Source organism: Thermobia domestica, chromosome 8, assembly GCF_964235325.1.
Source record: "Thermobia domestica chromosome 8, izTheDome1.hap1.1, whole genome shotgun sequence".
Taxonomy (NCBI): Eukaryota; Metazoa; Arthropoda; class Insecta; order Zygentoma; family Lepismatidae; genus Thermobia; species Thermobia domestica.
Genome location: NC_137461.1, coordinates 237,983,721 through 237,996,586, shown reverse-complemented (window position 1 = coordinate 237,996,586; position 12,866 = coordinate 237,983,721). Strand labels below are relative to the sequence as shown.

Genomic DNA, 12,866 nt, shown 5'->3' with positions numbered 1-12,866 from the left:
TACAGTACTTTCTGAGATTTATTATTTTACAACCGCTTCAATTTCATGATTTAATTAGTTAAATTTATAATAATATTGTATTGTATGTTGTAAAGTTATATTTTAAGGTAGAGTTTAAAAATGGTACACGGGAATTTTCGAACTTTCCCAATCACTTTATATTATAAAAATTCCTTTGATGTACAGTAATAACAAGTACAGTGTCAAATACTAAGTCTTTCATAGATGTTTGGTGGTAGGGATCCAGAGACCGAGCGTCGTAGAGAGGACGATAAAACTCAATAGACCAGGCGTATTAGAGAGTGGTCATTTTACTGGCAGGACCAAGCGTTCAAACAAAGGGGAAGCCCTCAAAGACAAGTTGTCCTAGAGAGATGTGGTGACGATCAATTGGTGAAGATTGACGTGAAGTGTCGGTTGACTTGGTTCATCTTCGTTATTTGATGATTGTTCACGAGGGTCGAGGACATCTTCTTCGTGGTTGTCATCCGAAGTTATATACAGCCTGCACGTGGTGATAGGAGCACATGTAGAACATTACAATATGTAAAATCATATTTATTTACTTGTCTACTTATTAAAAGACAAAGGACAAAGGAAGACAAAGGAACTTAATGTAAATTGTAATAGCACATTTTATTTCGAAATGCATACAAAATGGAAATGTATAAAATTAGACAAAGATTATAGCTAAGTGCATGTACATTCAAAATTCAACGTAAATTTATGGATGATATAACTCCAACGCAAGCTAGAAGAATAACAAGATACAATAAATATGGACATTGTCAAACTAAAATTAATATATTACAATTCTTAGAATTTATAGAAGTAATTTTAGTTTGCTCAAAGGAAATCGGAAGTTCAGACTTCCCATAATATCGTAAGAGTGCGTAGTCAAATGGTGGGTATTCCAAAGATGATTGGTCATCGAATTTCAGAAGTGCTGCTTTGTGGTCCCGACATTATAACAAGTCATAAATTGATTAAAAATTTTGATTTAAAAAAAGTAAGATAAAGGATCATGTAGTGTTTATGTGTAAGCCAATTTCAAATAATAAAGTTTATTTCCTAAACTAATAATACTCAACACTTTCACTATATGCAATATATACTTCTGTTTGAACAGATACAAATCTTCGTCTTTGGTAAGTAAAGTAACGGTAAATATCACTCTTTCTCATTTACATACAGCCCTTGAATACTCAAAAGCTCATGTGGTGGTAAAGTTAAACACTTTCTTGCCTTCAGTACTGACATAAAAGATGCTGATAGCATCATGCTTCGTCTCACTGTACTTTCCGAGATTTCGTCTTTAAAGAAGCTCAGTGAACGTCGGAGACACATCCTCGTAGGAATAACAAATAGAAAGTATCTCAAAATTTGAAATTTTAAGTTTACAGGGTTTTATGACTTACCGGTCGCTCCGCCTTCTAACCAACTCGAAATCTCAGGAATGAAGTCTCCGTTGCCTATGATTCTTAAATATTCTTACAGAGATCTCGTAAAATTAGATAAACAATCTTAACGTCAGCAATGCACATTATGAGTTACGCCTACTGGTTATTCCAACCACAATGTGGGAGGAGAAAAGGACAATTTATCGCCCCTACCAGGGATTGAACGTGGACATCCCAGTTTGTGCTACCACCGCTCTTCCTGGCCTTCTTTATATTATTTTATACAAATGTAAATGGAATACGCTCTGCTTAGGTTTGATTTGAGATTAACATAACTTTCAGCAAAGAGGTTATGTAAGAAATAGACCTATGACTGATTCCTACATGGTTCGGATTTCTATATTGATTTCTATAAGCTAACAATTGTAAGAGATAGAGAAGAACTGTTTCTAATGTGTATTAATGTTCGATGAAAATGTTACATCTCTCACATTATTCCGTATAACAGCCTAAATTTATAGTTCGATCTACCCATTCCAGTTCGTTTATATTAGTTACACACTTAAACATAAAGTAAAGTTTCGTTTCTTAAAGTTCTTCAATGGATTTCTTCTACCAGAAAGTTTCTTTTTACTTAATTAAACACAATTAGATGACAAGTTGCAAATTACCATAAGCAATAAGTCGAGTAAGAAGCCTATGTGATAGCAATTGTTAACGGATGATTTTAAAGGCCTCACACAGCAGAAAAAGCACTACCGGGAACTTTGAAGAGAACTGTCTCACACTATGCTTTGTAAAAAAGAAAAAAGAAAGAAAGAAAATACCAAATATAGAGATCTTAAGCATTATATACTTGCACCTGATTTCCAAAATATTCAGATCTTGATTATAAAGAAAATGTGTGTGTCACAGAAATATTATAAATTTAGTTTATAAATAAATAATATAATAAACAAATAAATTATAAATTTTAAATTGTAAATTAATTATAAATATTATAATTTAATTTTTAAAATAAACTTACCGAAGATATGTTACCTTCACATTTTCTATTCCAATCGCAGTTAAATTTTCCCCAATAGCATCCACTCCTACAACATCTTTTACTGCGTTAATTTCAATTTTTGGCACTGTTAGTGGACTGAGCTTAATCGTTCCGTACTCCTTCAAACCTGAAAGATCGAGAATAGAGTTTAATAGTGATGATTTGAGTTCTTATCTGTGGAAGAATCAAGGAAAATTCGTAATAATAATATCATGGTCGTCTAAATGAAGTATGATGACATTGTCAACATAATACTGTAATAATGAGAATCAGAACATCTAACTTTATGACTGAAGAATGTCTAACTTTATGTTAATTAACTCTGTTTATAAATCAACGCTATCTAAAATTTGGCCAACCCCTTAGTCTAGCGTTGCCAGAAAAAACACAAAGAAGTTTACAAATTAAAATAATGAATGACTAGCAAATTACCCCACGTGTTATTATGGGAAATATTTTACTTACTTTTTCATATATAATTCTTTCTGCACCTTTCATATAGAATTCCTTCTGTACCTTTCATATAGAATTCCTTCTGCACCTTTCATATAGAATTTCTCAGAACTCGAGATCTTGCACCAAATTCGAGCAACTCATATGGGTATTTTAGGGAAACACCCCCACCATTTTTTCCCATTCTAAAGCAACGTCATAAAACTCCGAAATGGAGTGCAGGTCTTGGATGAAACGTTCAAAAACCAAATTTCTTCTCTCCAACCTTTAGAGGATTTCGAGATATGGGCATCTTATTACAATAACTGCAACCTCTAACCCTCTTCCTTCCCTCTTAGAAAAAGATATAAAAATTGCTGAAATAATCTTTATTTTAAATAAGGAAATTCAAAAACCATATTTCGTGTATATAACATTTAAAGATTCCGAGATTAGATCATCTCATTATAATATGAATATCTTATTATAACATCTTATTAATGCTAATTCTTCTTCCCTTCTAGGCAAAAATAGCAAAACACGCTGAAAAACATATCTTTTTTTTTTTTTTTTTTAAAAAAACGAAAAGTTCAAATACCAAATTTTGTATCCCTATAAATATTGAATTTTGTGTCTCTAGCCGTAACAGATTTGTACATAATAATAATTGTAATATCCACCCCATTTTCCTTCTCGCCTCTTTTCTTCTCTTCTAGATATTTTTTAAGAGATGAAATATATATCTAAATGATAAGTCTATATATCAAATTTCATGTCATCAACCTTTAGAAATTCCGAAATATGGCTGTTTCAATATACTACTAATTCCCATTGAATTTCCGAAAATTATTCGTTAGTGGTATATAAAGTAACAATTCCTATACAGTGTCCACATGTTAAGTTTTTAGCTCATCCGGGTTTGGTCTGAGTGTTGATCAGTTGCTCACTTAAGACTTCCTCTTTTATATAGTCACTCACTCAGGATTTAGGTTAATACTATTAAAACAGTCATTTCGAACGGAATGATCTGTGGCCTCAAAGTTTAAACTTGCCTACTTGAGAAGGAGCTGGCCAGTGAACTGACGTTGATAAAAGACAGTGTTGACGGACAAACAAGAACGTCAAATGCGTATAGCAGATAGTTTTGCAGACATACATACTACTCGTGAATCCACGTCTACAAATACATTGCTAACTCTCGCGTATTCCACTAACTTACGCCATGTCCCTTTCCTGTCACGTTTCACATTGACCTATTTGAAATAAACTGCTAAAAAAAAAAATCCCATGTTTTAACTTTATTGAAGTTTTCATTGTGGTCAGTGTAATGATATAACATGTTCTCTAAACACATTGACCAACAAATTGTGAGAAGGACATTGAATTACGAGTAAACCCTCTGTGTGCAATTAATAAAAATTGACACATTGTCGGAATAGCAGAAACTGAATGGATCTTTATGAAAAATTTGAAAGAAGAATGAGGAGGAATGCGTTTCTTGTTGATAAACCTATAAACCAATTATAAGAAGAAATTGTTTACACGGTAATGTCCATATTTCTGCGTAATGTCCATATTTCTGCTCCATACAGTACAATGCTTCACATGATGTATTTTATAAGTCTTTTTCTCAAATCTTCTTAATAATATTATAAACCTAACTGTTCTTAATAATACTAAAAATCTTTAAAACAGCTTAGGGCAACCAAGACCAGATTTATTGACATCTAGGAAACATAAGTCTACACAGGAAACTAGGGAAATACTTATCGAGTCTTGCTAGTGGAACTACACTGAAAGTAGTTTTAACAATATTTCCCATTATCATTGTAGGAAAGGACATGTGGGTCCCAAATGCAGATTCACTGGGGAGAGTGAGCTCTATGAAAAAATGTACGAAGATAAGGTAGTCCAAACGGTAGTCATCGGCGTGAATCAAGCCAAAAGCATCTATGGTTCGAATGCGGAAGTAACTTGTCAAATATTTGATGACTGCTGTTTTATGTCTAGGAATATTTTCAACAGAATAGACCAGCTTAGATGGCAGGTTTTATCTAGAGGTCAAGCATTGATTCTCCAGGCAAAGGGCAAGTGTCAGGCTACAATAAGCTCTAACATTCGCAGTCTTCTTCATGACAATGCTTCCCTCACATTGTCGAGTAGTTTTAGACCAAACACAGTTCACTGTCATCGACTATCCACCGTAATGACCAGATTTGACTCTAGTATACTTACAATTTCCAAAGTTGAAATTTTGCATGAAGGACATGTTTGAGAACGTGAACGCTACCAGGAGAGCCGTGAGGAGTGAACTGAAGGGCATCGAAGAATATGATTTGTCCAGAACCTTCCAGTTGTTGTATCAATAACCCAATTTATGGATTAAGGGAAGTGATTAAGTAGAACGTTCACGGAAGAACACTCTACAGCAAGAAACATTTTTCACTTTCTGAACTCAATAGGGACTTTATAGACACACTGTAGCCACAATACGTTCTGTTACGTATTATAAATATTTAGACTAGATTTATGTTTAGCATCCTGTTCAGCATGACACTATTGAATTCACATGTCAGGAATTGAACCCGGATGTCCCATGCCAAGGATGCATACGATACCCACATAACCACGAGGTAGCTCTTATGTATATTCTACGTCTCCGAGTATATGGTCGTAAGATCAAACCAGGGAGTAGTAGTTTTTGTGCTTACCTGCCACAACGTAAGGTGTAATGTGTTCGACACCTCGTCGTACACATGACTTATAGCCAGGGGAACTCTGCTTGCATACTTTGAAGTAGTCAGCTGTAAGAAATATTTAAAATGTATAATATAATAATGTAAAAACATAATAGGGGTCTACTATCATCAATAGTGTAGTGAAACTTTAAAACATGCAATAAGTTTAAAATTTACAACTATTTTGAACAGAAGCTGTTTCTATGTATTCTTATACTTGCATATACATATCCATATTATTTTAATGCATGCATGTTTTCGTTGACCCTCGTAGAAGTGAAATTATGCCAATTCTCCCACACATGCGCACTTCAACTTATATTGCGAAGTTTAGCTTGCATTTATGCAGTTAGTGTTGCCTAGTATAGGTGAGAATTTTCCGTCGGGCTTGGAATTTTGTATTGGAGCGAGAGTGGAAGTATATATTGCAATGTGTTTACATCTTACACTTGTGTCAATATTTTATTTATATTACTTGTATATTACTTGTAATATATATTCTGACGCCGAAGTGTGTTGTGAGGACGTTTAATAACTGTCTACGCAATGTATCAGAGAGAAATATAGTGATATTGATATTTACAACTTAGATTTAAGGCACCCTTACGTGCTCTCTGGTTTTGGTGCATTGGTGGAAAACCTCGGAGCAGATAGAAAAATTTCAAAGATGAGAATCTTAATAGAAAATTGTATCATAGTTTGGCCCAATCAAAACTAGAGTATAATTTATGGGTATTAGATTTCCTTCGAATCACAATTGTATTGATGACTGAGTAACACGGAAAACCACGTTGACTACCTCGGAACGGTAGGATTTCAAGATAGCAACAAATTAAAAATGGCGCTCTAGTCTAGCAATAAAACTGACAATACGTCGATTCTTAATTATCCAATTTTAGCACTCTTTTTCTAAATGAAAGGTTGTTATAATTGCAAATTTGCCACATGTCTAACGGTAGGTTAAGAAATTCACAAAAAATGAATTCCGTAATATTTTAAGTTTCATGTAACCAATATTATCCGTAACAAATACATATATTTAAAAAAGACTTCAAACAAAATTGGAAAGAGAAATTAATTTGTTTTCATTTAATGCATTTGGTAATATTTTAATTGAAGCACAGCAAAAGTATCTACTCGTAGATTTGAATATTCAGATGTGCGCTCACCAGCAGAGATAATTGTAAACAACATGCTCTGGCGGAATATTTTAATAGGTAAATACTAGCATAGTACTTCTTCATTCACTTTTACCAGACTATATTGTGGATAAGAAAATTGAGTATCCTATGAATACAACATATACATTTCCAGCATATATCCCTAGCATATCTCTGGAATCTAAATTACTCAATTACTAGAGATTTAAGTCGGTATTTCAACGTTAGAAATCAGACAGGGTTTAGAAGGATATACTATATTAATCAGAAACAATATTGAAATTAAATAAAACACAACTTATTTTTCTTTCATAAACCACCCACTAATTGGTAAGTCAGCAGTTTATGGAACATTGACAGAGTGTAATCAAACAATCATCATCATCATAGGTATTCTGCCTTTATTGGCAGGTCACTTGCCGCAGCTGAGAAGCTTCCATGCTCCACAGTCCTTCGCTAACGTCTTCGTCTTCGCGTATGATCTTTCTGTTTTAATATCATCCATTAATTGTAGTCTCTTTGGCCCCCTCCCTCTCTTTCCCGACACCATACCCTCTAGGACGTCCCTCATGATACAGTATCTTCTTAGGCAATGTCCCAACCAGTTTCTCTTCCTCTTCCTAATAATATCTAAAAGTGTTCTTTTCTCACCCACCGTTTCTAACACTCTCTCATTCGTTTTGCGCTCGACCCAACTAATTCTTTCCATTCTTCTCCACACCCACATTTCGAAGGCTTCCAGTCGATTTTCATCACCTTTACGTAATGTCCACGTTTCCGCCCCATACAGTACACCACTCCACACGAAGCATTTTATGAGTCTTTTTCTCAACTCTTTCTTCAAGGTCCCACAAAACAGACCTTTCTTCCTCCTAAAGGCTTCTTTCGCCATTCCTGTCCTTGCTTTTATTTCACGTTCGCACTTCATGTTATTACTAAGAATACTACCCAGATATCGAAAACTATTCACTTGTTCTATTTTCTCCCCTCCTACTTTTATATTTGACACAGACACCTTCGTTCCAATCACCATGGCTTTTGCCTATCTAACATTTATTTTCATCCCATATTCTTCAAAGCCCTTTCTCATTCTTTCTAACATTTTATTGATTTTCTTTTCAGATTCTGCAACAAGCGCCATATCATCTGCAAATCTTATACATCTAATCATTCTACCTCCTACCGAAATACCATCATCATCATGTAAGCTCTTTTTCACTATCTCTTCTAGATAGACATTAAAAAGTATTGACGAGAGGCAGCATCCTTGTCGAACTCCCCTTCCAATTGCACTCTCTTCCGTCAGTTCTTCCCCTATCCTAACACTTACTTGTTGGTTCATGTATAACTTTCTTATAAGTCTTCTATCTTTCCATTCCAACTCTATCTTCGTTAGAACTCAACACAACAATTCCCAATTCTCGCGGCCATAAGCCTTTTCTAGATCAATAAATATAACATACACCTCTTTCCATTTTTCTATAAATCTTTCACTGGTCGCCCTTAATAATCCAATTGCATCTCTTGTGCCCTTGCCTCTTCTGAACCCGAACTGCTCCTCCTCAACATCTTTATTTGTTCTTCCATATAACCTTCTGTTCAGTATTCGGAGCAGAATTTTAGCTGTATGAGATATAAGACTAATAATTCTATAATCCTCACATCTCTTTGGGTTCGGTTTCTTAGCCATCGGTATCATGATCGTTTTCAGAAAGTCTTTTGGCCATTCTCCTGTTTCATATATTTCATTGCATAGTCGGAACAATTCTTTCTTTCCCTTGTCTCCTATATTTTTAATGAATTCGATTGGTATGTTATCTATCCCGGTTGCCTTTCCATTCCTAATCCCGGTTGCCTTTCCATTCCTAGCCTTTTCAAACTCATCCCTAAGAATAGTAAATCCTTTATCATCCTCGCGTACTTCATTTTCTACTTCAACATTTAGGCTACACGGTGTATCCCTACTCTCATATAAGTCTTCAATGTATTCTTTCCACCTTTCTATGACCTCATTTCTCTCGCTGACTACCTTCCCATTCTTATTTTCTACTGCCATCATAATACCCCCTTGTTTCCTCTGAAATTCCATAGATTTCACCTCGTTGTACTTTTTTTTTTTCATATATTCCAACTTTTTCCAATTCTTCTATGTCCTCGGATTTTCTTTTGTAAAACTCTTCCCTCGCTCTGTCTGTTTCTCTTCGTAATCAAACAAAATCAAACCTAAATTTGGAAGATATTGTTGTTGTTGTAGATTTGCTCAAAGACAACAGAGATTAAAGAGGCACTTCCCAAAGAACTTGACAACCTTCCGTAATGACGAGACCTTTCCACATAGTTTGTAATCTACTTCCTATTATTGAAAATTTGTTGGTATTCTTGGACTTATTTTTAGTAACAGAATGAAAAAGAATCGAGTTGTATCTATGTGCTAAGTTTTAGAAGGAAAGCAATATAATGGTTTTGTCAAACAAGAGAAATACGTTTAGAAAACCTTAATAGGAATAGTTTAGAATGCGTTCTTGGATCATATCGATATCAAAAATATTCAACTTTCTTTTAACAGAACAGAATTGCTCGAACTCGTTGAACGATTAACTGAAAACCTGCTGAGAAGTTACTTCTGACTCGAGAAACATGTGGCAGGATTGGATTTTTTCACGAAGATAATGAATATATTTTTTCTCGTATTTCTTAAAGAAAAGATCCAATATATTTCAGGCAAAAGAAAAATTGTTGTAGGCTTTATTTTTGGAGATTTACATATAGTGTAGCTAAACTCAAATTAGCACTTACACTCAGTATAATGGGCTTATTCCGCAAAACGTACGAAAACTCGATTTAGGAGAGTTCAAAAATTTTGTGGCCCCTGATCCAAAAACTAATTATTGTCCAAGATCGGAATCTTTTGACGTATTTTTTCATTATTCCTGAACTTCTTGGCCAAGGTCTCAATCTTTTGATCCACTTTTTTCGAACGTTCCTATTTTTTTTTTCATCTCCACATAGAATGTAAAACTACACTGAAAATATATCTGTTACTAGCGCCGTTCACGAGAAGAGAATAACATTTTCAAATTCCCGAACGAGACGAGAAAGATGTAAATTTTCATCTCGTCTCGATTCTCCTTTCGAAAACGAGATGATAACTATAATTTAGAAATCTCGTCTCACCTCGATTCTCGAGATAAAAAAATATGTCCATTTTATAACATAAAAAATGCTCTGTGTACCACATGTGAAGGGTAAGGGGAAAAAACAAGGAATGTCCATGTGTGTGCTTTAACGGGTGCTTTGTCCTATCTGTTGGTGACTGTTGGTACTATTTGACTGTATATGTATGCATGCGTACATGTAGAAATGTCCATGTAAAACGGGGAAAAGATTTGACTAACCCTATTCATTTTATACAGCTTTTCAATATTAAAGTGCCATTTTCTCGAAAATGTAGTTTTGTGACATTCCTTCTTTTTTCCCCTTACCCTGCTACTTTGCATTTCAAGCCTTATTAAATATCGAAGGAACAAAAGAAAAACAGGTAATTGGTTTGCTTGTTGTGTAGTTACTGAGTTTATTTCTCCTCCCTAGTACGATTGAATATATTTACTGTCTGATATAAATAGTTGTTTATTCAGTTATGAAGTACGACTCTGCACGTTACGTGTCCTACATTACATCTGTATTACCGGTATATATAAGCTTTTAGTAGGAGTAGAATGACATTTCGTAACTTGTACATTAACAAAAGTATTCTTAGTGTTTGTGTTAGAATGTTAAGGTTATAAGAGGGGCTCGAAAAATTCCCGGTGCCAGGTTTTCATACCGACTGGAAATACGAGCCTGGCGCCTTCTTAATTTATGACCAAATATGTAGGAAAGATATCAAATTAGATTTTGTATTATTGTGCCAATTGAACTTCTTTCTACGTCAGATTTTTTTTTTTCAAGCATTAGGTATAGCCTGGGAGCAGACGTTAATGAAACGTGATCTTTTTCTGGTATCGTCAACATAATTTTCGTCAAAACACAGAATATCACAACTCATCTTGAAACAGAGGGCATGGTAGTTCAGTGGTAGAGCGCATATCTCTGGCTCGATCCCCCGACAAGTAGGTTTGTGCTGGACAACATCGTGTCCATGGGTTTTCTCGGGGTACTCCAGTTCCTTTTCACAGTCTCATTCCACCAATTCTTGCATTATTAACTTGCCTTAATCATCGTCTCCTTAGATTAAAGGCCATAATCATGGGACATTAAACTGAAAGACTTAATTTTCATTTTCGTTCTTAAACTAGAAATAGTGAACTACTTCATTGCAACACGCCTCGATTATCAATTATTCAGCGTTCTTTGTTCTATAGACTGGCTTCTGAATTTAACTCCATTGCTTCTGACGTGGATATTTTTAAATCTGACAATGTATTCCGACAGGAAGTTATTGCTACACTTATGGAACCTTAGTTTTATTTCAATTTGTTATTGCTACACTTATGGACCTTTATATAGCTTTTTGTTTATACTTGTTATTGTTAATTTTATATTCTATGTTATATAGTTTCAGTGTAAAATGACTGCCTTGCTGTATCTGGAACTTTGGCAAATAAATAAATAAATACAATTGGTAATTTCAAACTCCATTTTTTTTCTTTTTCTTTTTCTTTTTTTTTTTTTTTTTTTTTTTTTTTTGCATAGTTTATCAATTTTCAGCTTTTAGAACATTCCTTTTTAAATCTTAATTTTTTTTTCGTTTTTCCTAAGTTTCGGTTACGTTTTCGCCAGTGTTGGTAGCCTCTGTTTCCGTTATTGTTTACTACTTTTGTCATTGTTTTGAATTTGGCAACGGTACTCGAGACTTTGCACCAACGTTAGGACGTCAATTTACAAGGAAAACAAAGAGAGTCTGGGTTACTATATTAGTTTTTGTTGAAATGGTGTCAAAATAATGATGGTATACTGCAGACATATGTACGGTAAGTGAAAAGAAATTATAGTTTTCATATCCATCAAATGTTTTCAATATTAATTTGTGTATGTGTAATATTTGAAAACAATGGCGTTCAAATTTGCGTCTTTTTCCACGGTCTTTATGTTGGCGGCAAGAGGCAGTGTGTCTAGAAAGTTCCCCCCCCTTCTGCCGAATGTGTTCATGATTTTTACTTTTTGATTACCCATATACAATTTGTTAATTTTAAACAATAATTACACGATATACCCGGAAGCATGATTCCTTTGTTTTTGAAGTAACAAGCAAGATATGCAAACACACACACACACTATGGTACGTTGTAGACCGAGATGTGGGTTATAAGTACATTTTACGCTGAATAAATTGCTATATTGGTCTTAATCATTAAATTGTTTAAATTTGTATTCAATATAGATACTTTCATTTAAAATCAATCTATATTTCAATTGAAGAAGCTACAGTATTTTTTTCTGCACATCATTTTGTACGTTTGTTGTATTCTTTTGGAGACCGTTATACGGTAACTGCATAAATTTTAAACTTTTTATGGTAGCCTGCAAATTTTTTAAAAATTCTTTCTACCTCAAAAATAAGGGCAGTTTGCTGAAGAGTAAATATATTTAAAAATGTGATTTTCTTGAATGTGTATATTTATCTCAGCAAAGTGCAATGTAAACTTTTCTCCTGTTTCGATGTACCACGTTCACTGAGTGTTTCTTCATGTTAAAGTGTAATAAATCTGGTGTCATTATTACTAAATTGCCTGCTAAGTACTTCGTAGCTTAGCATAAAATAATATTTTTCTATTGTCTTGATGTATAATGAACACATTGAAACAGTTTGTTTATTGATCGTCACAGTGGAGCCAGTCATGCTGAATTTAGACACGGGCCGCCACTGGTCCTGTTACTATGTTAATCTACCAAGACTACTGCGTTACTTAAAAAAAAAAAATAAGTGTATCGAGACGAGACGAGGCTTTTACAAAATTCACAAGACAAAACGAGTAAACGAAAAAATATTATTTCTTGTCTCGTCTCATCTTCAGGGCAACATTAACTGTTACTTCCTTCTTCCACGTCGTCACTGCCCTGCAGGCCGGTAGCAAGCCCAAAAATGTAG

At 34.3% G+C, this 12,866-nt stretch overlaps 1 protein-coding gene across 1 annotated transcript in view; it reads right to left on the bottom strand.

Annotated features, from left to right (window-relative positions):
* Positions 1 to 12,866, bottom strand: part of LOC145691964 (uncharacterized) — a 59,159-nt gene that overhangs the window by 33,954 nt on the left and 12,339 nt on the right. The window contains exons 2-3 of the mRNA XM_081767261.1: positions 5,592 to 5,684; positions 2,428 to 2,575 (exon numbers count right to left, since the gene is read on the bottom strand). Coding sequence (XP_081623387.1) covers positions 2,428 to 2,575; positions 5,592 to 5,684 — 241 coding nt within the window. The remainder of the gene's footprint in view (positions 1 to 2,427; positions 2,576 to 5,591; positions 5,685 to 12,866) is intronic.